The 27,658-nt window shown below is 42.1% G+C and overlaps 1 protein-coding gene across 1 annotated transcript in view; it reads right to left on the bottom strand.

Moving 5' to 3' along the window:
* Positions 1 to 652: 652 nt before the first annotated feature.
* PIWIL4 (piwi like RNA-mediated gene silencing 4) overlaps positions 653 to 27,658 on the bottom strand; it is a 55,665-nt gene continuing 28,659 nt past the window's right edge. The window contains exons 9-20 of the mRNA XM_027563864.1: positions 27,476 to 27,599; positions 26,101 to 26,218; positions 25,237 to 25,348; positions 18,623 to 18,807; positions 16,593 to 16,665; positions 12,331 to 12,531; positions 11,225 to 11,328; positions 9,097 to 9,167; positions 7,599 to 7,752; positions 2,226 to 2,351; positions 1,972 to 2,119; positions 653 to 1,299 (exon numbers count right to left, since the gene is read on the bottom strand). Of these exons, the coding sequence (XP_027419665.1) occupies positions 1,183 to 1,299; positions 1,972 to 2,119; positions 2,226 to 2,351; positions 7,599 to 7,752; positions 9,097 to 9,167; positions 11,225 to 11,328; positions 12,331 to 12,531; positions 16,593 to 16,665; positions 18,623 to 18,807; positions 25,237 to 25,348; positions 26,101 to 26,218; positions 27,476 to 27,599 (1,533 nt within the window). The 3' untranslated portion in view covers positions 653 to 1,182. The remainder of the gene's footprint in view (positions 1,300 to 1,971; positions 2,120 to 2,225; positions 2,352 to 7,598; positions 7,753 to 9,096; positions 9,168 to 11,224; positions 11,329 to 12,330; positions 12,532 to 16,592; positions 16,666 to 18,622; positions 18,808 to 25,236; positions 25,349 to 26,100; positions 26,219 to 27,475; positions 27,600 to 27,658) is intronic.

The following is a 27,658-nucleotide window of genomic DNA, read 5'->3' as shown; positions in this document are numbered from 1 at the left end:
CCTCAGGTGGGCAGATGGATGGGAGCCTGTGCAAGTTCTCTTCTGATGGCACCTGTTGTTTAGGAAGCAATAGGAGACAAGATCACAACGAGAGAAGCTGCTACCAAGTGAAATAAAGTTCCACGAGAGAATAAGTAAAATCTGAAAAAGAATACATCTATTTGTGTGCATATATGGGCTTCCAGGTGGCACTAGTGGTAAAGAACCCGCCTGCCAATGCAGGAGACTGAGAGACGTGGGTTTGATCTCTGTATTGGAAAGATCCCCTGGAGGACGGCATGGCAACCTACTCCACTGTTCTTGCCTGGGGAATCCCATGGACAGAGGAGCCTGGCAGGCTATAGTCCACAGGATTGCAAAGAGTCAGGCATGACTGACGTGGCTTAGCATGCACGCATGCATATATGTGTAAATATACATGTATAACTGAATCACTTTGCTGTACACTTGAAACTAACACAACGTTGTAAATTAACAATACTTCAATTTAAAAAAAGGAAGAATAAGTGAAATGTTCACTTTTGGAAATATAACTCAAAGAGTGATGGTGAGGTGGTTTAGGGGCTAAGAGTTTTTGCTGAAAGCCCTTAAGATAATGCAGTTCATATGAAATGTCAACTAAAATTCAAATAACAATAAACACACATGTGATGCTCTCAATTTTCTTTATTTTCTAACAACTACTTAAACCACTCAACAAAACACTCTACAACATAATTTTAAGAAAACTTCTGCAAATTTTAGGGTGGAAATTAGACCCTACCATTAAAATATCACACAAGCACTTATTTAACTTTTTGGTATTCCTTACAGGTGATGGTACATTTTAACTCTATACACCACAGAATTCACCCTGAGCACAAAGCTCTTTAAAATAAAACAACACATGTGTATACCATGTGGCTGATTCATGTTGATGAAACGCAGAGATAAGCACAATATTGTGGAGCAATCATCCTTCAATAAAAAAATTTTTTTAAATAAAAATAAAAATAAAACATCATTTCTTTTGAACCATTTCGGATTCAGTTGCTGTGGCTTTTTTTTTTTTTTTCCCTCAGAAGTTAAAACTACACTCAATCTGCTTCCCAGAGCCACAGCCTTGAGCTTATAGCAGATTTATACAGAGTACATCAAGGGCTCCTCAGAATCCTCCACCAGCGATGCCCTCCATTCATGTTATCACAGGTAGAAGAGAGAATTGGCTAATTCCAAACTTGGTTCTTTATGAAGGCTTTGTGCCACCAGGAAGGTCAGCTTGCGTGCATACTGACAGGGAGCTGGAATACTGATTAGGCCCTAAGGAGGAAAATGTATTGATAGTAATTAAGAGGAAAACTTACTCTTCAAAGCAGTATTCTTTCCTGAGGTTTTTTTCATCCACTATTTATACATATGTTAGAATGTGTGTAAATCAGTAAGAACTCACCAACAAAGGGCAACCTCGCTCACTGAGAACTTAAATTCGCTGGGCAGGATGGGGAGCCAAGAGGTTTCATGACGCCCGGACCTGTGAGCCGCACACTGAGGGCTGACCTACGTTTCCTACAACTTGATGCTCGGAGGGGCTGCACGCAAATCTTGGCTTTGGACCTTGACAGCAGCTCTGGAATGGAGTCACGCCTATTGCTTTCCCACCAGACACAACATCTGAGTTGCCTTCAACTGTCTCATCTGTAACTTGGAAGTAACAATACCCTGATTTCCTCCCAGACCGGTATAAAATAATATATATAGTAAAGTCTTCGAGAAATTATCAATGCTAATGCATTCTAATAGTTACTGGTATTTTATGTCTATGATAGAGTGGGTTTCATGCAGTGTGGACTGAGAAATCATCCATCCATCCATCCATTCACTCATCCATCCTTTGTGGAAATTCAGGCATTGTGCCAAAGGTGAATCAGGGGACAACTTCCAGGTGGGCACCCCAAGTTCTGCTCTGCAACTAAGTACATGGCTGTCACTCACCATCCAGTTGTAGTACACGTGACACAGTTTGAATGTGAGTCTCTGCATGTGGTCGGGCTTCAGGCCATTGTCATCATAAATGACGTTATAGTAGGTGGGATTAACGGTTCCCCGACAGGCCATCTGGCTGATCAAGTAAAAGTCATACCTGAGGGGAAAGGAAAGATTGTGAGAAAGAAGGCATGCAGAACAGGGCCGAACCTGACCACACATGGTCAAAGCTTTGTTAAAAATAGATTTTCTAACAGACTTGCCATTCCGGCCGTGTTGCTTCCGAATCCACGACAGTGCCAAGTGGTGGGTTCTGCAGATTTCGGCCAGTTTCCGCCAAGAATCGTGGCATGCCCTTCTTCCTGACCACAATCACTGACAGTTTGGGGCTTAAGACCAGAGAGGCAAAATAAAAAATAATAGTGATAATAAGAAGACGGAGAGAACTAAAACCAAGCCATGCAGCCTTTTCTATTTATTTATATATTTTTGGTAATTTTAAAATGAAATAAATTCATTCATTCACAAAATGCTGCAAAACAAAGAAAATTAAAATTACCCCTAGTCTCCTCTCCTCCCTGAAATATAAACAATCTTTAAATTAAGGATCATCTTCATTTGTTGCCAAAGTGTGGTATGTCCAATCACTTGACCAGTTTCCATCATTGAAAGGGGATGGGGAAGAATGGTTCATCAGTTCAGTTCAGTCGCTCAGTCGTACCTGACTCTTTGCAACCCCATGAATTGCAGCATGCCAGGCCTGCCTGTCCATCACCAATTCCCGGAGTTCACTCAAACTCACGTCCATTGAGTTGGTGATGCCATCCAGCCATCTCATCCTCTGTCATCCCCTTCTCCTCCTGCCCCCAATCCCTCCCAGCATCAGAGTCTTTTCCAATCAGTCAACCCTTCACATGAGGTGGCCAAAGTACTGGAGTTTCAGCTTTAGCATCATTCCTTCCAAAGACTACCCAGGGCTGATCTCCTTTAGAATGGACTGGCTGGATCTCCTTGCAGTCCAAGGGACCCTCAAGAATGGTTCATGGGACAATAAATTACAATTAGCACTTCTAAAGAAAGCATTTATAGAATTATACACAAAGACAAGATTCTTTTTTCCATTAGCAATCATCTCCCTGTTTCACCTTCACTCTTCTTCTCAATTTCTGAATAAAAAATGGAAAACTAGCAGCTCTCCTTACTCCTCCAGTCATTGCTTCTGAATCCTGCAAAACACATGCCTGGGAGGGTGGATGGACAGACCACATACACCTTGGGGCCAAATGCTGAATGACCAGGTGTTAAGTGTTAATAGATAAAATCCAAATATTCGCCCCTGGTAGCTCAGCGGTAAAGAATCCACCTGCAATGCAGGAAACTTAAGTTCAATCCCTGCACTGGGAAGATTTCCTGGAGAAGGAAATGGCAACCCACTGCAGTATTCTTGCCTGTGAAATCCCAGAGACAGAGAAGCTCGGTGAGCTACAGCCCATGGAGTCTCACAAGAGTTAGACATGACTGGGCAACTAAACAAAAACAAATATTTGCCATTATGGGAGAAACCTCCAGATCACTGAAAATTCACTTTAAGCACTTTATCTTAAAAATACTTTATTAATGTTTTCGATCTCAAAACTTTTAAAAAGTTGATGTCATAGTGCAGGAGAACTAACTCTTTAGCATTGTCAGCTGCTAAAATGTATCCTTCAATCCCCAAATTGCATGCTGGTGACTCTTGGATCGGTTAGATTGACCCAACGCAAACCACTTCAGTATTCTTGCCTTGAGAACCCCATGAACAGAATGGAAAGGCAAAAAGATAGGCACTGAAAGATGAACTCCCTAGGTTGGTAGGTGCCCAGTATGCTACTGGAGAAGAGTGGAGAAATAACTCCAGAAAGAATCAAGAGACGGAGCCAAAGAGAAAACAATGCCCAGTGGTGGATGTGTCTGGTGGTGAAAGTAAAGTCCGATGCTGTAAAGAACAACATTGCATAGGAACCTGGAATGTTAGGTCTATGAATCAAGGTAAATTAGAAGTGGTCAAACAGGAGATGGCAAGAGTGAACATTTACATTTTAGGAATCAGTGAACTAAAATGGACTGGGATGGTTGAATTTAATTCAGATGACCATTATATCTACTACTGTGGGCAAGAATCCCTTAGAAGAAATGCAGTAGCCCTCAGGGTCAACAAAAGAGTCTGAAATGCAGTACTTGAATGCAATCTCAAAAACAACAGAATGATCTCTGTTTCCAAGGCAAACTATTCAATATCACAGTAATCCAAGTCTATGCCCCAAACACTAATGCCAAAGAAGTTGAAGCTGAATGGTTCTATGAAGACCTACAAGACCTTCTAGAACTAACCAAAAAAGTGACGAAAAAAGATGTTCTTTTCATTATAGAGGACTGGAATGCAAACATAGGAAGTGAAGTAACAAGCAAGTTAGGCCTTGAAGTACAAAATGAAGCAGGGCAAAGGTTAACGGAGTTTTGCCAAGAGAACGCACTGGTCATAGCAAACACCCTCTTCCAACAACACAAGAGAAGACTTACACGTGGACATCACCAGATGGTCAATACTGAGATCAGATTGATTATATTCTTTGCAGCCAAAGATGGAGAAGCACCAAAAACATGGCCAGGAGCTGACTGTTGCTCATATCATGAACTTCTCATTGCCAAATTCAGACTTAACTTGCAGAAAGTGGGGAAATCCACTAGACCATTCAGGTATGACCAAAACCAACTCCCTTACAATTACACAGTGGAAGAGACAAATAGATTCAAGGGATTAGATCTCATAGAGTGGCTGAAGAACTATGTATAGAGGTTCATGACATTGTACAAGAGGCAGTATCAAGACAATCCCCAAGAAAAAGAAACGCAAAAAGGCAAAATGGTTGTCTGAAGAGGTCTTACAAATAGCTGAGAAAAGAAGAGACGCTGAAGTCAAGGGAGAAAAGGAAAGATATATCAATCTGAATGCAGAGTTCCAAAGAATAGCGAGGAGAGATAAGAAAGCCTTCCTCAGTGATCAATGCAAAGAAATAGAGGAAAACAGTAGAATGGGAAAGACTAGAGATCTCTTCAAGAAAATTAGAGATACCAAGAGAACATGTCATGCAAAGACGGGTACAGTAAAGGATAGAAACAGTATGGACCTCACAGAAACAGAAAAAGAATACACAGAAGAACTATACAAAAAAGTATCTTAATGACCCAGATAACCATGATGGTGTGATCACTCACATAGAGCCAGACATCCTGGAATCTGAAATTAAGTGGCCTGAGGAAGCATGACTACGCACAAAGCCAGTGGAGGTGATGGAATCCCAGTTGAGCTATTTCAAATTCTAAAAGATGATGCTGTGTAAGTGCTGCACTCAACATGCCAGCAAATCTGGAAAACTCAGCAGTGGCCACAGGACTAGAAAAGATCAGTTTTCATTCCAATCCCAAAGAAAGGCAATGCCAAAGAATGTTCAAACTACCACACAATTGCACTCATTTCACATACCAGGAAAGTAATGTTCAAAATTCCCCAAGTCAAGCTTCAACAGTACATGAACCAAGAAATTCCAGATGTTCAAGCTGGTTTTAGAAAAGGCAGAGGAACCAGAGATCAAATTGCCAACATCCGCTGGATCATCAAAAAAGCAAGAGAGTTCCAGAAAAACATCTACTTCTGCTTCATTGACTATGCCAAAGCCTTTGACTGTGTGGATCACAACAAACTGCGGAAAATTCTTCAAGAGATAGGAATACCAGACCAGCTGACCTGCCTCCTGAGAAATTTGTATGCAGGTCAAGAAGCAACTGTTAGAACCGGACATGGACCAATGGACTGGTTCCAAATTGGGAAAGGAGTACGTCAAGGCTGTATATTGCCACCCTGTTTATTTAACTTCTATGCAGAGTACATCATGTGAAATGCCGGGCTGGATGAAGCACAAGCTGGAATCAAGATTGCCAGGAGAAATATCAATAACCGCAGATATGCAGATGATACCACTCTCATGGCAGAAAGCAAAGTGGAACTGAAAAGCCTCTTGATGAAAGTGAAAGAGGAGAGTGAAAAAGTTGGCTTAAAACTCAACATTCAGAAAATTAAGATCATGGCATCTGGTCCCATTACTTCATGGCAAATGGACAGGGAAACAATGGAAATAGTGACAGACTTTATTTTCTTGAGCTCCAAAATCACTGCAGATGGTGACTGCAGCCATGAGATTAAAAAATGCTTGCTTCTTGGAAGAAAAGCTATGATCAACCTAGACAGCATATTAAAAAGCAGAGGTACCACTTTGCCAACAAAGGTCTATCAAAGCTATGGTTTTTTTCCAGTAGTCATGTATGGATGTGAGAGTTGAAACACAGAAAGGCTGAGCATTGAAGAATTGATGCTTTTGAACTGTGGTGTTGGAGAAGACTCTTGAGAGTCCCTTGGACTGCAAGGAGATCCAACCAGTCCATCCTAAAGGAAATCAACCCTGAATATTCATTGGAAGGACTGATGCTGAAGCTGAAGCTCCAATACTTTGGCCACCTGATGTGAAGAACTGACTCACTGGAAAAGACCCTGATGCTCGGAAAGACTGTAGGCAAGAGGACAGGGGACGACAGAGAGTGAGATGGTTGGATGGCATCATGGGTTTGATGGACATGAGTTTGAGCAAGCTCTGGGAGTTGGTGATGGACAGGAAGGCCTGGCGTGCTCCAGACCATGGGGTCACAAAGAGTCGCACACGACTGAGCAACTCAACTGAAATGAAGTGACCCAAGGTCAGTGGGGAATGAGAAAGTTTGGCTCTGATAGTTTGAATGCAGCTAAAGGTGGTTTTGCCACTGAGCTATGATGCTCTCCCTCCTCTCTGATGGTCACTGATGAGGTCAAGGTTTGGCTCCTTTTGAGCCTCAACAGTTGTATGATGGTATAACCCTACAGAGGAGAGGGAGTGCTATGCACAACTTGGAATATAAGGCTTTCTGAGGATTTTAAGAAGCCATCTTAAGATCATAATCCTCCTCCATTTTTCTGGTTCTAACATTTTTCTTGCACTTACCACTGAATATAATCATGGAGGAAAATGGAGCAAGGCATCGAATCTAGAAATCTGACAGTAGATGAAGGTTCTTGGTGTTTAGCATGGTCTGATTTCCAAATGCAGCCTTGATTTCACAGCACCCACACCGCACTCAGCATCTTCTACACACCTGAGCTGCAGATCAGTGCCTCCACGTCAGAGCCTTTCACCCTTGTGTTGATCTGGGCCTCGAATTTTAAACCAGAGCTTGTTTTTTTTCCCCTAGCATGTTAATATGTACGAAGCATCTTTAGTTGCCAGCAGCCCTGCAAGCTTCCTGCTGAATCTCAGTGTCAGCTGCTCTGGAGATTCCTGCCTTCTTCTGGTACCCCTACCCAGGGCCCCCAAAAGCTCACAGCACCCAGACAATTTACATAAGACTATCCCAACCACCCTCCAATCTAGGGGTGGTTGTACTTGCATAAAGCAGAAATGGGGCAAAACTTAACCACACGAAAAATAAAAGAGACAGATGCACATAATAATTTTAATAGTTGCGATGAATGTGCTAGAATTGGAAGTGGGAAAAGAATACTCATTTGATACCTGGTATTTGAACTTGCTTCGATCACACTGCTCAGCAGTTGTGGGACTTCATAGTCAACGAGTGTCTGGAGCTGACCATCGCCGACACCGTCACGGTACACAATTATCCGTGCTGGCAAACCCTGGTTATGCCTATACCACCTGTTCAGCGCCCCTGCAGGATTTGATGTTAGTAAGAAAAGGATGACTTGTCCGATGCCAACAAAGAATAACATTCCCATATATTTCAGTATTTAAATAGCTTGCTATTTCAGACCACAGTGAGATAGGGTAATACCTAATTTGGGTTGTATTTGTAATAATATAAAGTTGGATAACTTTCTGGAACATTGCTGCATTTCTGCTATTTAAGGAATCATAATAGCTTCTGTGGCATAATATATCCTCAAACTCAGCATATCTCTTTAGTAAAATTTTAATATCTAAGCAATAAGTTAAAATTTAATTTATGCCATAGACATACAAATTCCCCCAAACCAAATTAATACTAATTTAGTTTCTTTCAATCCTCTCAAAGACTGGATAATAGTATGTAATTTTCTTCTCTAATGAGCATAAATATGAAAACGCAAGGAAAAGACTTGGCTGCTCCTGTAAAAAACATCTCTTCACACTGACTCACCCATAAGTCTCACTGCCAGTGTGAAATCTGAAAAATTTCCACTCACTTTAAGAAACTGCCTAAAGAGCAGAGACTCCTACCCAACAGAAACTTTTCATAACTACTGCTAAAAAAATGACCAGGTTTTGAAGTGAAGGGAAAGTAATATGATAAAATTCCTGCATCTATGGCACCACTGTATTAGGAGAGTTTATGGTCCCGGAGATTGGTTTTAGTTTGATAGAAGATGACCATATGTATAAGTCCACTACCAGGACATATCACCAAGTGCACTTTTTTGGGAAACAAATATTTACAACCCCTCAGAGTTTATAGTTGTGATGATGCAGATTGTGGGCGGGGGGAGTTGTACAGGTCACATTGCTAGGCAGGGGCCAAGCGAGTTTCGGACCTGGGTTAGAAAAGACATGGGAACCCCAGACCCCTCTTTCCACTGCATTCCTCTGTGAGGAGGGCACCCTCCCCATCTGCTGTCTTCCCCATTTTCTCCTCTGATGCCACACCTGACCTGCCAGCACCCCCACCCCCAGCCCCCCAGGCTTCTCTCCTGTTCGTAGACCTGGTCTGTCACAATTCTTGTTCCTCCAGGCTAAGTTTCTTTTGGCCTTCAAACTGCTTGCCAGAATCACCAGCAGCTACAAACTTTTCTTTCCTCCTGGCTTTCAGTTTTTCACACAGAGACACAAACGTAAATTCCACAGAGCCTATCTGTCAGCCTGAGTCAGGCCACAGCTTTGGGGTCTCCAACTAGGTGCCAATTGACTGAGGGAGACTTAAAGAGTCTGTTTCCACCTGTCTGATCTGCTAGAAGCTTATGGACTTTGGGTCTGAAGGAGCAGTCCTTGGAGCCCACCCCCACTGCTATGAGTTTAGTACCGATCATGAACACTTTTAAGCAGTCTGCAACATGAGCTGTTGTTCTCTGAAGGATACAGCGGGAAAACCACCTAAAGTAAGAAAAGAACCAAAGTAAAGTTCACCTTTGAAAGTTCTGCTATCAACATGCATAAGTATTAAATTAAGAAGTAGACATTATAACTAAATCAATGTTCATAACTTTTTATACACTATATGATTACTATTATATTAAAATGCTCTCCTTCACCCCCTCCCACTCAATAAAATTGACTGATACTAGAAACTAAAGCACAGTGCTAGCATCATATGTCTCTGGGTTCAAGTCTTGGCTGGTAAATTCACCAACTGTGTGCCTCAGTTTCCTCATTTGTGCCAAGGAAATTTACAAAATAGTAATGTAGTTAGTGGCTCCCCAGGTAGCTCAGTGGTAAAGAATCTGCCTGCCAATGCTGGAGCCATGGAAAACTTGGGTTCAATCCCTGGATCAGAAGATCCCTGGAGGAGAAAATGGCAACCCACTCCAATACTCCTACCTGGACAATCCCATGAACAGAGGAGCCTGGTGGGCTATAGTCCATGCGGTTGCAAAGAGTCAGATGCAACTGAAGTGACTTAGCATGCAAAGTAGTTAGTATTTCATAGGGTTGTTGTAAAAATTACATAAAATATGCAAAGTACTTGGTTCAGCACTTGGTACATAATAAGCACTGATAAATACAGGCCACTACATTATTAAGGAAATGTATTAGTTTAGCAGTAGACCTTCTACTTTCAAATTTCAAAGATTTCTCAAGGATAAACTTCATTTCTATAGGTAAGCTTTGGGGAATTGAAATCTTAACATGATTAACTTAATCTAGACTTCAGAAGCAAGTTCATTTACTAAAATTATTAATTAAAAGCACTTGTAAAATGAAGATAATGACTTAGTGATATACAATATCTCCATTTCTCTAGTTCTCTAAAAATGTGCAATAATCATGATGCAATTAGAAATGTTGCTAAGAAGCCAGAAGTCCCTTGCTGCTAAGTCGCTTCAGTTGTGTCTGACTCTGTGCGACCCCAGAGACAGCAGCCCACCAGGCTTCCCCGTCCCTGGGATTCTCCAGGCAAGAACACTGGAGTGGGTTGCCATTTCCTTCTCCAATGCATGAAAGTGAAAAGTGAAAGTGAAGTCGATCAGTCATTCCCGACTCTTAGCGACCCCATGGACTGCAGCCTACCAGGCTCCTCTGTCCATGGATTTTCCAGGCAAGAGCACTGGAGTGGGGTGCCATTGCCTTCCTTAGGTGTTTGATTAAGGAAGTGACACACAGAACAGGGATCTCATACAACCTGGAATGAAGTTGGAGGCATGCAAACTGTTGCTTTGTCTGTTTCCCACAATCCCAAATATATACCTGATCACAAATTAATGGAGTAAATCAAAGAGCTTAATTCTAGGAAGAAAACCTGTTGCGAACAGCCTCAAAACACATTGTATAGTTATAAATATTGAAACAATTCTAAGAACTACAATTTAATATGTACTGTGAGTCAATGTTTAATGTGTTATTCCTCATCCTGCCTATGTTTGCTTTGTTCTAAAGATGATGTATTTTATTTCTTATTTATTTATTTATTTTTGGATGTGTGTCTCAGCAGATGGGATCTTAGTCCCCCAACAAGGGATCAAACCCGTGTCCCCTGCAGTGAAAGAGCAGAGTCTCAACCACTGGACCACCAGGGAAGTCCCCTGCCTATGTTTTTAAAAGCTGTGTAAATAAACAACCACCATATCAAGTTTCTGTGACTATTAAAAATATTAACAAGCATGTCTTGAACATTTACACAGGATAGTTAAGTTGCGGATCAGGATATAAATCCAGGCAACCTGATTCTTAACTGCTTGACATCATGAATGTAAACTTTCTAGTACAGAGCATATAAGAAATAGCCTGTCCCTAATGTACATATAAAAATATTTTTATTGAAGCTAAATTTTACTCCAATATTACCCATCACATTTATATATGTGAATATAATTTGTGACCACAAGTGTTCATATTTTAAAAATGAGTGAAGAATACAAACTATTCCTTGCTGTATAGCCTTTAGTTAAATCAGAAGTCCAAACAGTTGAAGACTATGTTAATTTTAAAAGTACCTGGTGATTCTGGGGTTAATACTGGCCACAAATCCAACCACCATCGTTCCCTGGCTGAATGCATCTTTACAGACATTGATACCAACCACCATCAGGGACTTTAACTGTAAAATTAGATTTTTCATAATTTAATGGAACTAGGTATTATTTTCCCAAGCAATGACTTAATATGCAGTTTTTAAAAGACTCTCTGTGGTTATGAAATTATTTAAACTCAGCCAGGGACATCAAGGTCCAGATGAGGCAGATTATTAAACCAGAAACCAGAGAAACTTAAAGACAGGGGAAGAATATAGTACATACTTTGATTAAGAGACACACTGTACTCCAAAATGGCCACCAACCACTGTTGGGGGAGGCAAGGGCCATCAATGGCTTAAGGGTTCCGGTAAAGCGGTGGGTCCATCATTTATCCCTTGCCTCAGAGCTGAAGGAATCTGAAGGGAAATTTCCCCGTTCTTTAGCTCTCCAAGGAATCCTCACTTGTATGCATGCCTCCAGGAGGAGCAGCTGAGGGTAACCTTGTATATCCTGATTAAGGGAACAGGCAACGGGCTCTCATTCCTCCGTCTCCTCACTTCTTCCACAGTGCCCATAGTTCAGGAAAGAGAACAGGATTTTTTCAGTTCCCAACACAAACTGGAGGTTTACATCACAGGCTCTGCTATTTCCTTAAGCCCTCGGAGTGTGGAGCGGGGCCGGTGGGGGGGTGGGGGGCGCGGGGAGGTGTTCCACCCAGGGTGCAAGGGTCCTCTGCAAGGTAGTGGCAGTGAAAGGCAGGGGCCACAGAACCCAGAGTTTAAATGATGGCTCCAAATCAAGTCCCTCCAAGTCGATGCCAGACTAGATTCTCTTTCGTGAAATATTCTGTTACCAGCTTGACTCAAGCGCCACGAGGACAGGGGCCACAACTCACCCTCCAGACCTTCCCAGTGGCTGGTGTATAACGGAACCCAGAGCAGACAAACAGATAAACAACAACCCGACCCAATAAACAAACAGTGCAAATATTTCTAGAATCACATGAAAATATCTCCTACTTTGATTCACTTTTTAAAATTCATAACTGATTGGTGACTAAAAGGAAAAGAGAGGCAGTTCCTCACCGGGATCTCCACCGCCCAGAGCTCACCCCCGAGTTTACAGATCATTTGCATGGCAATCTTGGTGGCGATACTCAGCATCATCCCCTGCTTATTCAACGTCTGAGCAAGCACACACTGGCTGGGGACTGGGCAGTCGGAGCTCAAATATTTTTTAATGGAATCATAATAGCTGGTCTGAATAGAAGGCAGAATACACATCACCTAAAAACAAAACAGACAGCAGCAACAACAAAAAGAAGAAAGTCAATTTACTTATGTTGAGAGGATGCTTTAAAAAACAATGAATTTCCATAACATCTTTCACCGTTACACTCCCAAGAGGCGAACAGCACACCTACAATTCTTCTCTTAAATGGTCTTTAAAGAGAAGACAATGAATCTAAGCCTTTTGAAATGCCTTCTCATCAGCCATCTGCTCTGCAAAGCCCCCCTCCAATCCTACCACCTCCTTGGGCTCTTCCTTCCTCTCTGTTTCTCTCCTGATTTGATTCAGTTTCCTCAAATTCCCTTCCAACCTAGCTTTTCCTCCCATTACCTCTCTTCTTTGCAGTGACCCTTCCCTGTGGCTCTCCAGCTCCCCACTCCCCAACTGCATCCAGAGACAAGCAAAGTGGAGAATTCGCTTAAATCGTAGTCTTTTCCCCATTAGGCACTGGACATCCAAAATTAAAAAACAACAGTTTTTGTTTTTGTTTGTTTACTCGGACTTGAATGTAGGGTATGATGGGAGGGAAAATAAGGAGAAAGAAGCTTCAGGTGCCCTGGTAAATTCCAGTCTTCTCTGTTACTGCTTACACTTACCATCAGGTATTTCCCTCACAAAAGGAGCTCTCCTGGCCTAACTCCACCTCCTTCCTATCTTTTATTCTCTACTTTCAACCACCCCCATCCCCCAAATTATAGAAAAGACAGGCACTGTCATAATCAACAGAAAACAAATATAGTGACTTTTTTCACCTATAGAATTGTTCCAAATCATAACATCAAAAGCGAAAATTATTTACACTTAATCATATAAAGCAGAAGAAAATATTTTTAAAGTACTGGAAAAATTATCTCAGGGGTCTTCCTGCCTTGCATCCTGTGAATCTGGGGCTAAGGAGGAGTGGCCCAATGGGAACCAGGACTATAAGAAGGTCAGAGCCAAGTGAGACTGGTTACACACCAGGGCTGGAGAAGTAAGCAAGTATGTGGAGAATGAAAAGGGCCATGTTTCTCACTCTCAGAGATAAGGGGTACAGATATGGAAAGGGAGTACCATCTCCTGCGGCACTGGGTTGCAACTGGGGACCTGAACACGTTTCATATTTAAAATTTTGGTAAAATATTTTAATATATACATAGATACATACAGCAATAAAATAGATGCAAGTGTGCATGTATATATATGAACACCCAAGCAGCGGTGGTAGTTCAGTCGCTAAGTCATGTCCAACTCTTGTGACCCCACAGACTAGCCCACCAGGTTCCTCTGTCCACTGGATTTCCCAGGCAAGAATACTGGAGTGGGTTGCCATTTCCTTCTTCAGGAGATCTTCCTGAAGCAGGGATTGAACCTGTGTATCCTACTGGCAAAACCAAGGACAATTTGGACATAGGGGCTCAAAGACTCAGACACGACTGAGCAACTGAGTGCATGCACATAGGCTGTAGGAATGGATTAAGACAAGAATTATCAATGGATTCTAACACTAGTGGGTGAAGTTTGATGAAGAACAGGATATTTACATAGTCTCAAAGTATGTCCCTACCAAAAAAATCTTAATTACCAAAAAGTGTAACTTTATAAAGAAGAAGCTTGACAGAAACCATCCTAGTAATGGAGTACCCCGGGTAAGAACACAGAATCATTCCTGTGATACTGCTGCCCAAAGTGCATAAACTGAATTTAATGATAAAGAAACAGTAGACGAACCCAAAGTGAGAGACACTGTATTAAATAACTGGTCTACTATACTCTTAAAAACTGGAAGGTCATCCAAGTCAACGGAAACTACGGAACTGTCACAAACTGAAGGAGAGATTAAAGAGAAAAGGCAACTAAACGCAATATATTAGATCTATTCATTAGAGAAAACCTTCTGGGGACAAATGGAGAAATGTGAATGGAGTGGTAGAGTAGCTGGTTATACTGCTCCCTGATTTTGATGGTTGTTCTGTGGTTCCGTAGGAGAGTGACCCTGTTTGTAGGAAATGTGCATAACTGTATTAAAAGGGTAATGTGCATCATGCCTGTAACTTACTCTCAAATGTTCAGGAAAAAATAAATAAATAAGATAGGGAGGGAGGAAGGGAAAGAGGGAGGGAGAGAGGGAGGAGAGGAAATGACAGAAAATGATAGTAAACATGATCAAATGCCAACAATCGGGGAATCTGAGTGAATGGTGTATTAGAGTTCTTTATGGCACCCCACTCCAGTACTCTTGCCTGGAAAATCCCATGGGTGGAGGAGCCTGGTGGGCTGCAGTCCATGGGGTCGCGAAGAGTCGGACACGACTGAGCGACTTGACTTTCACTTTTCACTTTCATGCATTGGAGAAGGAAATGGCAACCCACTCCAGTGTTCTTGCCTGGAGAATCCCAGGGATGGGGGAGCCTGGTTGGCTGCCATCTATGGGGTCGCACAGAGTCGGACACGACTGAAGCGACTTAGCAGCAGCAGCAGCAGCAGCAGTACTATTCTTGCAACTTTTCTGCAAGTTCAATTTTACATTTTAAAGTGAAAAATAAATGCTCTTAGAGTGAGAATTTCTTTGGTTAATAACATCCTTATGGGCAAATTTTTGTGGAAAGAGCTAACTAAACTGCTTTGTGTGAGATATGAATAGCAAGGCTGGGAGCTGGGATGAACGAGCCAGGGGAGTAAGAAAGGAGCTGGGGCAAAGAAGCACTGCAGTGCAGTGAGAGGCTAAGCGAGCATTTCCAAGACACGGGAAGGGTTGAGCGATCCTTTACGAAAATGTAAATCAATTTTAACTTGTCTGGAATGGTGGTATGTGATGTAATCGTGCCTTGGCCCCAAACCCTCAGCAAAGTCAGCTATACAACACACACACATACATACACTCACCACACACACACTCACTACACACACACACTCACTACACACACACCACACCACAAACACACATACACTCACAACACACACACACATACACACACTCACCACACACATGCACTCACTACACATACACCACACCACAAACACACATACACTCACAACACACACACACATGCACACACTCACCACACACATGCATTCACTACACACACACATACACATACACACACTACACACACATGCTAACTACACACACACACACCACACACAGACACTCACGACACACATACACACACTCACCACACACACTCACCACACACACACCACACACACACACCACACCACACACACACATACATTCATGACACACACACACACACACATTTACCACACACACAGGCACACACTACCCACATACCCCACATACATATACACACACCACACACATGCACTCACTACACACACACCACACCACACACACACATACACACACTCACCACACACAACATGCATACACACACACACGATACTTTGGGAAATGCAGCAATTGTGGGTATCCCCCAGGATGTTATAAAGCAGAAGGAAAGGGCACCCGTGAAGGGGGACAAGAATTCAGGGGGAGAGGGACATGGGACCATAGGTGACCTTCCAAGAACCCCTGAAACATGAGAACAAAACTGGGCGCCCCAACACGTATGGGATGAGAGTCAATTTATCTTAAACCTTCAGTAAAAGATGACCCCCACCCACAAGCTGAAAATATGCAGATATCCAACAAGTTGATAAAGGGGTGGGCGCTCAGCCGTGTCCACATCTTTTCGGTTCCCATGGACTGTAGCCCACCAGGTTCCTCGGTCCATGGGATTCTCCAGGCAAGAATACGGGAGTGGGTTGCCATTCCCTTCTCCAGGGGATCTTCCCAACCCAGGGATCGAACCCACATCTCTTGTGTCTCCTGCATTCGCAGGCAGATTCTTTACCACTAGCGCCACCTGGGTTAAAAATTAATATTAGAAATATGAAAGGAAAAGAAAATATCTGGTTAAAATATCAAGATTAATACTTTTTGGGTGTTTGGGGAAATGCACAGCAATTTGAAAACATGTGGGAGAATATGTTCAAATTCCTGCTTTCAAGACTATTAGATAAGAAGAAAAATAAAAATTATACCTCAAAACACGAAAAACTATCCTATACTTACCAACTGAACCTCATATTTAACATGCTTCTGTATAGCGTGAATAAACGCAGCTGGATTTTCTTGTACTTTTATGCTACATAAAAAGATTAATTTTGAAAATGTATAAATTTTAGTAGCACATAATCATATAGCGTTAAAAATAATAGCAGTCAATATTTATAACAGACTATAATTTGAGGGAAAAAATCATTAAACTGAAACCTTTTGTGTCTAAAATTGCTTCTCTCAAACAAGATATGCCAGAAACATTTAATTACTATTTTTATTAACATAAAAAACAGATTAGTGAAAACTGAAATTTTCTCCATTGTATAGAGTCCCCACAGATTCTATCTAAACAACAATTCTGTTGTTCAAAATGGAATTGAAGGCATACTTTTGAAACTACAAGTCTCATTATCAAACACTGAAACAGAGTTCAAGTTAAATTGGGACTAAAAATTCTGTAATCTGAATCTCCATGGGAACTCTAAAATAAAAATCATTAGATTACTGAGATCAAGATATCCAGTTAATCTGTATGATTCAAACTAAAAGATTTTTTTTTTCCTTAGTGGCACCTTGCATGGAGCCTGGAATATCTAACCTTAATTAATCAATCAATCAGTGGACAAGTACTTATCAATTATCTGTTCTGTGGCTACAGTATATTAGGGGCCAGAGGTTACAGAAAATGATTCCACTCAGAGGAATTTATAGATCTATTTTCTTGACATGGGTTCAACCTCTCCTATGTATACATGGTTGGAACGGTCCCAATGCCCAGGGGCCTTTGAAAGCTTGCCCACCAGGTGGCAGGACCAACATCTGCCTCGCGCTGGTTACAACAGGAGTGACCAGCAGTGCTGTTTCAGATGGGAGAAGCTACGCATATAAATCTAATAAGTAAATAGATACGTCACAGGAGAGAAAAAGGATGGAATAAAATATGAGCTTTCAAACAAAACAGGCCAAGAACAGAACAAGAGCACAGACTTGTTGGAATTCGGGTGAAAAAGAGCCTGTGATGCCAGTCCAGGTCTGAGACTGTAGCTTCTTTCTTTAATCTTTTCCTGTCTTCTTACCTCATGGGTTGAGAGAAATTAGAGCAGGTGAAACTCAAACCAGGCGATTTGTTAACAGATTTGATAAGAAGAGAACTCTAGACGACAGTGTAAAATGAGACTTTGGGAACAGCTACGGTTTACAACAATTCCCGAGCTGATGATGGAACTAATTAGTAACCACGTATTTAAAGAATAACTCCCCATCCTGGCAATTAGGACATTTGCACCTCCACTACAACAAAGAGAAAGAAGTATCTGTTGTTCTTTTTTTAAGCAATGAAGTAAGGCATGACCAACTTTGTGGCTTTTCTAAATTAAAACGGTATTCAGCTTTGAGTGTGATTGTATATCAATGGATTCCTTACTAAATTGAAAGTGTCATATTTCTCTCATCCCATGCAAATAGCATAGCATTTACTATGTAATAGTAGATACTCAATAAACGTTCAAAGGCTAAATGAATGACCTGGTTCTATCAGCAAACTATCTAGATGACTAATCTTATGCCACAGGAACAGAAGAAGAAAACTTGTTTCAGATTTATTTTTACATTAAATTTTAAACCATAAAATCTATCAAAGAAGTCAGGAAATGCAACTTTTGTTAATATCCTGACTGCTGTTAAGTTTTATAAACAAGTGATATGGAGGAATTAAGAAAAAAGCTGAGAAGGCAATATATGGATTTATTAAGAATTCATATCTCAACTAGTACTGGAAAAACATTGAGGTAATGAGACTACTGCCTAGTAAGAATTATGAAAATAAAGTTTTACAAAGACCAACATAAAATACATCTTGACTGGATAAAATTTTAATCATTGCCAACTCTACGTATAACTATTTTCTTGGGACTCTATAGTAGGAAATTTTACCGACATAAAGAAACATTTGTAGCTCTTTCAGCCATTAACTCCTATTACCTTTCTAATCAAACCATATTAACTTATGAAAAAAATGAGGAGAAATTTCAGCATCTTCTCACATTTTGGGGCGATCCACATTAAATCCCATGGGACCTCCAACTCTTCTCAAGCAGTTCAGAAAGTTCTCTGTCACACTTTCAGCTCTGTTGCTACATATAACCAGCCATTTATTCAAAGACTGTGCACTTAAAACCTTGCAAGTTCGTATATCCTTAGACCAGTCAGCTGCAGATGCAGGTTGACACTGAGAAAAATAACAGAGAATAATTAAATAAAAAAGACAATGTGGAGATATTTCGTATTTGTCATAACAGAACAATTCAGTACAGTCTGCTACTCACAGACTTAAAACACACATATAAGTACTTCACATCTGAACACAACACACACTTCTTGGGAGTGGAGGCAACTGAATGACATCCCAGGTCAACCCTTCCTTGCCTGGAGATCCTTGGCAAGTCCCTTCACCTCATGGGGCTCTGCCATGGCAAAGGCAACTGTCCGGTTCAAATCCCTAGGTTCCCAGGAATTCCCTAGCGGTCCAGCGGTTAGGACTCCAAGCTTTGACTGCTGAGGGCATAGGTTCAATCCCTGGTCGGGGAACTAAGACCCCATACGCTGCACAGTGTGACCAAGAGAAAAAAAAACAACCCCAAAAGCAAACCCCACACAAATCTCTAGGTTCCCTTCCAGCTCTACAAGCCTAAGATCTTTACTACAAAAGCTCACATGAATGACTGTCCAGTTTGGTCTCTTTGCTTTAGGCTTCTAGAAGTCGTAAGTGGGAAATGCTGATGACTGATCTTCCAGGTCACCATATTGAGATGAAAAGAGCCTACCATTAAGACTACACATTATACTAGGAGTAGCTATATCCAGAAGCAAAGATGAAGCCAAGACACAGGCTCCTATCTTATTCTTGGACGGTTCCCCAGGTGACCAGGAAGAACAAGCTCCCAACATTGAAGAGGGCAGACTTCAGACTAGTCCCCAGCTTTCTGAAATCAAATCAAAAGTCCCTGGTGTGTGAGCCAGGAAGAACCACTGGTAGAATTTAAAAGGACACTATAAGCTAATCCCTTGCTACTCAGAGTGTCGTCTTGTAGCAGCGCTGTCTCCTGAGAGCTTGTTAGAAATGCAGTCCTGGGCCCCATCCCAGACCCACTGAACCAGGCTCTGCATGTTAACGAGTTCCCCAGTGATTCGTCCGCATAGTACTGTTTAAGAAGCATTGCAATCCCCTTATTTTACAGACTGAAAAGTGATGGCTGAAAGTGGTTATGGAGCCAGCTGGTGGCATGGACTTGACTTTGCAGTCAGGGCATTTTCCACCAAGCACTCTGACTACCAGGCCCCAGCCATCCTCCCAGTGCCAGGTCACAGAAGGCCAGGCAGGGGCTCAGCTTCAGGGGACAACCTTCACCTAAGAACCAAGGGGCAGGGTTTGGCCTCCCGAAGGGCTCTGTCTCAAGCCAGGATTCATTCTTTCCCGTTACAGCCAGTGTGAGGAGAACCACAGCCCTCTCACCTACACTCCCACCTTTACCAGCTGGCAGGTGACCCAGGACACACACCCAAGGCCACTCTGAGGCCTGTGAACTTTTTCTGTACTCAGTTTCTCAAAGTGAAAGTCACTCAGTCATGTTCGACTTTTTGCAACCATCATAGTCAACAAAATAGTCCAAAATGCAGTACTTGGATGCAATATCAAAAACGATAAAATGATCTCTGTTCATTTCCAAGGCAAACCATTCAATATCACAGAAATCCAAGTCTACACCCCCATCAGTAATTGTAAAGAAGCTAAAGTCGAATGGTTCTATGAAGACCTACAAAACCTTTTAAAACTAACACTAAAAAAAGATGTCCTCATCATTATAGGGGACTGGAATGCAAATGTAGGGACTCAAGAGCTACCTGGAGTAACAGGCAAATTTGGCCTTGGAGTACAAAATGAATCAGGGCAAAGGTTAACGGAGTTTTGCCAAGAGAATGCACTGGTCATAGCAAACACCCTCTTCCAATAACACAAGAGAAGACTCTACACATGGACATCAGCAGATGGTCAATACTGAAATAAGATTGATTATATTCTTTGCAGCCAAAGATGGAGAGGCTCTATACAGTCAGGAAAAACAAGACCGGGAGCTGACTCTGGCTCAGATCATCAACTCCTTATTGACAAATTCAGACTTAAAATGAAGAAAGTAGGGAAAACCACTAGACCATTCAGGTATGACCTAAATCAAATCCCTTACGATTATAGAGTGGAAGTGAGAAATAGATTCAAGGGATTAGATCTGATAGACAGAGTGCCTGAAGAACTATGGACGGAGGTTCATGACATTGTGCAAGAGGCAGTAATTAAGACAATCCCCAAGAAAAAGAAATGCAAAAAGGCAAACGGTTGTCTGACGAGGGCTTACAAATAGCTGAGCAAAGAAGAGAAGCTAAAGGCAAAGCAGAAAAGGAAAGATACACCCATTTGAATGCAGAGTTCCAAAGAACAGCAGGGAGAGATAAGAAAGCCTTCCTCAGTGATCAGTGCAAAGAAATAGAGGAAAACAATAGAATGGGAAAGGCTTGAGATCTCTTCAAGAAAATTAGGGATACCAAGGGAACATTTCATGCAAAGATGAGCACAATAAAGGACAGAAATGGTATGGCTCTAACAACAGCAGAAGATAATAAGAAGAGGTGGCAAGAATCACAGAAGAACTATACAAAACAGATCTTTATGACCCAGATAACCATGATGGTGTGATCACCCACCTAGAGCCAGACATCCTGAAAGGTGAAGTCAAGTGGGCTTTAGGAAGCATCACTACAAACAAAGCTAGTGGAGGTGATGGAATTCCAGCTGAGCTATTTCAAATTCTGAAAGATGATGCTATGAAAGTGCTGCACTCAATATGCCAGCAAATCCGGAAAACTCAGCAGTGGCCACAGGACTGGAAAAGGTCAGTTTTCATTTCAATCCCAAAGAAAGGCAATGCCAAAGAATGGTCAAATGACCACACAACTGCACTCAACTCACATGCTAGCAAAGTAATGCTCAAGATTCTCCAAGCCAGGGTTCAACAGTATGGGAACCATGGACTTCCAGATGTTCAAGCTGGTTTTAGAGAAGGTAGAGGAACCAGAGATCAAATTGCCAACATCCGCTGGATCATCAAAAAAGCAAGAGAGTTCCAGAAAAACATCTATTTCTGCTGTACTGACTATGCCAAAGCCTTTGACTGTGTGGATCACAACAAACTGGAAAATTCTTCAAGAGATGGGAATACCAGACCACCTGACCTGCCTTCTGAGAAATCTGTATGCAGGTCAGGAAACAACAGTTAGAACTGGACATGGAACAACAGACTGGTTCCAAACTGGGAAAGGAGAACGTCAAGGCTGTATATTGTCACCCTGCTTATTTAACTTATATGCAGAGAACATCATGTGAAATGCCAGGCTGGATGAAGTACAAGCTGGAATCAAGATTTCTGGGAGAAATATCAATAACCTCAGATATGCAGATGATACCACTCTCATGGCAAAAAGTGAAGTGGAACTGAAGAGCCTCTTGATGGAAGTGAAAGAGGAGAGTGAAAAAGTTGGCTTAAAATTCAACATTCAGAAAATTAAGATCATGGCATCTGGTCCCATCACTTCAAATAGATGGGGAAACAACAGAAACAGTGACATACTTTATTTTGGGGGCTCCAAAATCACTGCAGATGGTGACTGCAGCCATGAAATTAAAAGACACTTGCTCCCTGGAAGAAAAGCTATGACCAAACTAGACAGCATATTAAAAAGCAGAGATATTACTTTGCCAACAAAGGTCCATCTAGTCAAAGCTATGGTTTTTCCAGTAGTCATGTATGGATGTGAGAGTTGGATCATAAAGAAAGCTGAGCACTGAAGAACTGATGCTTTTGAACTGTGGTGTTGGAGAAGACTCTTGAGAGTCCCTTGGACTGCAAGGAGAACCAACCAGTCTATCCTAAAGGAAATCAGTCTTGAATATTCATTGGAAGGACTGATGCTGAAGCTGAAACTCCAGTACTTTGGCCACCTGATACGAAGAACTGACTCAGTTTAAAAGACCCTGATGCTGGGAAAGATGGAAGGTGGGAGGAGAAGGTGACAACAGAGGATGAGATGGTTGGATGGCATCACTGACTCGATGGATATGAGTTTGAACAAGCTCTGGGAGTTGGTGATGGACAGGGAAGACTGGTGTGTCTAGTCCATGGGGTCACAAAGAGTCAGACAAGACTGAGTGGCTGAACTGAACTGAACTATACTGTCCATGGAATTCTCCAGGCCAGAATACTGGAGTGGGTAGCCTTTCCCTTCTCCAGGGGATCTTCCCAACCCAGGGATCGAACCCAGGTCTCCTGCATTTCGGGCACATTCTTTACCAGCTGAGCCACAAGGGAAGCCCAAGAATATTGGAGTGGGTAGTCTATCCCTTCTCCAGGGGATCTTTGTGACCCAGGAATTGAACCGGGGTCTCCTGCATTACAGGCAGATTCTTTACCAACTGAGCTATCAGGGAAGCTTCAGTTTCTCAAATCCAGTTTTAAAAAAGCAGGATCAGCTGAGAAGTCACTGACACAGACAATTCTAACCTACCCAATACCACCTCTAGGGGGTGGGTTCTCCACTTTAGTGCCCCTTCTATGAAGAGGGGATTCCCAGGTGATGCTGCTGTTGCTGTTAAGTCACTTCAGTCGTGTCCGACTCTGTGCAACCCCACAGACAGCAGCCCACCAGGCTCCTCCGTCCCTGGGATTCTCCAGGCAAGAACACTGGAGTGGGTTGCCATTTCCCTCTCCAATGCATGAAAGTGAAAATTGAAAGTGAAGTCACTCAGTTGTGTCCAACTCTTAGCGACCCCAGGGACTGCAGCCCACCAGGCTCCTCCGCCCATGGGATTTTCCAGGCAAGAGTACTGGTAAAGAATCCACCTGTCAATGCAAGAGATGGAAGAGATGTGGGTTCGATCTTTGGAGTAAGAGGATCTCTGGAGTAGGAAACGGCAGCCCCCTCCAACATTGTTGCCTGGGAAATCCCACGGACAGAGGAGCCAGGGAGGCTAAAGTCCATGGGGCTGCAAAGAGTTGGACATGACTGAGCACACAGTACTCCTGTGGAGATCTGATTCTGGGCCAAAATATGCAAACAAAACTCTAACAAGTATGATTACCTACAGATGATGAAACAGACCATTTAAAATATTTCACATCTCACTTCACATGTAGAACTAAAACTGAGCTTCTTTTTACTGACTCCTGACCAAGATCTTAATGGGGGTGTACATTTTAGGACTTGACAATATTTTGTGTTTAGTTTTTCCTTAGCTTCTCCAACAAGGATTTTGGTTATTTGAATAGATTATCAAAAAGCAATAATGAAAAAAAAGAAACCCCATCTTACCAAAAAAAAAAAAAAAAAAATTCACTGCTCAATCATTAATTTCAACATGCTGACTTACCTGCATCAAATAAGGGCAAGAAGAACACCTTTAAAAATAAAATGTAACTCACTTTAAAAATGGGCAAAACAGAGGGGCAAAGTAGAGAATGTACAATTTTTGCGTAAAATTGGTTCATTTTTTTTTCCAGTGGAAACCCCAGAGAGGCAATGATTTGTCTCTCCAGGTTTCTGAATGCCTCTCTGCCTAACTGCTATGGCTAGGTGAGCTCTGGGAGAATTTCTTCATGTTTATGCCAACTGAGCAGCATTCTATTTTGGGGAAGAGAAAGAACTCTGGTATCAGGAAACACAGTCTACTGGAATTAACCTCCACCAGTTAAAACATTTTCAGGAACCACAAATTTTTTAAGCGATATAAGAGTACACCACCACCCAATAATAGGTTACATGTTTTGATTGCAATGGCGTGAAGTACCATTTTGTAATGCATCTTTTATTTATTTATATTTGGCTGCACTGGGTCATCGCTGCTGTGTGCGGATATTCTCTTGTGGTGGCAAGCCGGGTCTACTCTTCATTGCAGTGCGGGGCTTCTCATTGAGGCAGCTTCTCTTGTTGCAGAGAACTGGCTCTACAGCACGTGGGATTCAGTGATTGCAGTATGTGGCCTTAGCTGCTTCATAGCATGTGGAATCTCCCTGGACCAGCGATCGAACCTGTGTCCCCTGCCTTGGCAGGTGGATTCTTAACCAAAGGACAACCAGGGAAGTCTTCTAATGCATCTGTAAATGTGACATCATATCACACTAACCTAAATCTGCTGGGTGCCACTAAATCCTTGTACACTCCGATTAAAAAGGAAAACAGAGGGTCCTTGGGGTTCAGGACAAAGGGAGGGTGGCGAAATATACTGTGCTAAGTCAGTTCAGTTGTGTCCAATGCTTTGCGACCCTATGGACTATAGCCCGCCAGGCTCTTCTGCCCATGGGATTCTCCAGGTAAGAATACTGGAGGGGGTTTCCATGCCCTCGTCCAGGGGATCTTCCCAGCCCAGGGATGGAACCCACATCTCTTAACATCTCCTGCATTGGCAGATGGGTTCTTTACTACTAGTACCACCTGGGAAGAGGCCACAGAGAAAGCAAATGAACATTATATTATAATCCTACTCTGACTTATGATCAAACTGACATACATTCAAGAAAATACTTTTAAATGAAAATAAAATTACAGAACTTACTATGTGGTCTTGCATTATTATTTTTTCTGCAGGTGCAATGCGGCCGGTCAGAGACATCTGGCATCCAAAATGCAGCCCCCAGGTCTCCAGCTCAAAACGAGCATCCTTGTTTCTGTTACAGAGTTGAGTCTTAAGTCATTAAAAGTGCTTACTATCTAAAAATTGGAATCATTAGAGATAAAATTATGTTAATTATTCAGAGACTGATTTTTCAGGGTTCCTGACTTCTATTTCTATTCACCATTTTTTCTCTGCTCCAAGGAATTATAGGAGGACTGCACCCATGGGGGACTCCAAGGGATGGAAAGGCTCCCAGTGTGGCCCTCTGGTAAACAAAATGGGCCATTGAGCCAAGCGTCTGCATGTGTACTCAGTCACTTCAGTCATGTCCGACTCTTTGTGACCCTATTGACTATAGCCTGCCAGGCTCCTCTGTCCATAGGATTCTCCAGGCAAGAATACTGGGTTGCCATGCCCTCCTCCAGGGGATCTTCCCGACCCAGGGATTGAACCTGAGTCTCCTGCATTTCCTGCATTGCAGGTGGATTCTTTACTACTGACTCACTGAAGCAGCCCCTGAGCCAAATAGGTCAGGCTTCAAATACAAATTCTGACACAGAATAACATGGACCTTGAGCAAACTCTGAAATCTTTTAAAGCCATGGTTTCCTGATTGACAAAATGTAGGACTAACTTAGCTATTTCATAGGGGTAATGAAAAGGTTAAATATGGCAATCCACAGACAGTGCCACCACACTGCCTGGCACATGCTAGGTGCTCAGTATAGGTGAGATATTATTCTTGATAACAAACATCAGTAAAGAGACTTTGTGGAGCATCTGGATGTGGAGATGTTCCCATACCTCTGGAAGTCATCCGCAAGCCTGGCCAGGTGCTGCTGCCTTACCAAAGGATCGAGACGAGTTTCTTTAGCCACAGCCTTCATCAGCTGGAAATCAGAAGTCGCCTGGCCAGGCATCCCTATACATTGTGAATGAAAACAAAGTGAAACATGAACAGTCCTCAATGTAATCCAGCCCATCTTAGGCACAGAGTAATAAAACTCTGAACTTAAACTGAATCAGATTCACCATCTGACAGCAATGCAAGCCTTTTCATTTAAAATGTTTTCTAGTAGTCACATTTAAAAAGAGCCAGAAAGAAACAGATGCAATTATTCTAACAGTAACTCAGAATATCCAAAATATTATCATTTAAACACATATCCAATATAAAAAGTGAGTTAATGAGATAGTTTCTCTTTTCTTTCACACTGCATCTTAGACGTCTATTCTATATCTTTACACTTACAGCACTGCTCCATCCAATCCCTCAGTTGCACTAGTCATGCGTCAAATACTCAGTGACCAATCTGGCTAGAGACCACCAAGAGGACCACACAGATGTGAAATGCCAGAGTATCACTAAGAACATTCATCCCTCTCTGCAAAGATGGTATCCTTATTAACTTCTCTAATTGCAGAATAAACACATGCACATCAAACTCATTCGAGCATCATAAGTGTAAAATGTAGAAAGTCCTCCCGTCTTAGTCTCACCCTGGTAATCAGATGAGCATGATTAAAAGAATCTTACAGTCTTTTTTTTTTTTTTTTTGATTCTAGTGTAGAGTGAAGATTACCTTCTGGAGCTCATGCAAAAAGAAAACAAAGAGTATTTTGGCACCTCTCAAACAATACACCAGAAGAAAATTAAATCACACGATTTCCTAGCCTGCATGTGTGCTAAGTCGCTTTAGTCATGTTCAACTCTTTGCGACCCCAGGGACTGAAGCCCTCCAGGCTCCTCTGTCCATGAGACTCTCCAAGCATGAATACTGGAGTGGGCTGCTATGCCCTCCTCCAGAGGATCTTCCTAACCCGGGGACTGAACTTGGGTGTCTTACATCTGCACTGGCAACACCTAGCCTAGTGAAGTTCAAAAACAGGGGGAAAATATCTTGGTTTTAGTAAAACATCTGGCAACCAATTTAACATCAAAGTAACAAATGGAATACACGAGATAAGGGAAGTAAGATAACCTTCACGGTGCTGACCAATTTCCAAAGGGCACTCTACCCTCCCCCTTCTTCTGTGATCAAGTAGATTACCTAAGACTCATCCTCCCTGGGCTAAATTAGAGCTCTGGCACTTATCTAACTTAAGGAGGTTTTGCCCACTGCAAAGTGTCATAAGTCTGTGATCAAGAACTTGAGAGAGAATAAAGTACAAACATTACCTGTTAGAAAGCAGAGCTCAGGAATCAGGTGGGCCATCTGAGCCTCAGAGTTGTCATTTTTCTTGTTTTTCAACAGACTAACAAGAACTGGCTGGTTCAGGTCAGATAAGGTAATATCATATTGCTACAGAATGCAAGATCAATGAGGGAAAAGTTAATATGGAAACACTATACAATGAGCAC

This window comes from Bos indicus x Bos taurus, chromosome 15, assembly GCF_003369695.1.
Source record: "Bos indicus x Bos taurus breed Angus x Brahman F1 hybrid chromosome 15, Bos_hybrid_MaternalHap_v2.0, whole genome shotgun sequence".
NCBI lineage: Eukaryota > Metazoa > Chordata > Mammalia > Artiodactyla > Bovidae > Bos > Bos indicus x Bos taurus.
Note: the sequence above shows the minus strand (reverse complement) of the source record. Positions and strands in the feature narration are given on the sequence as shown.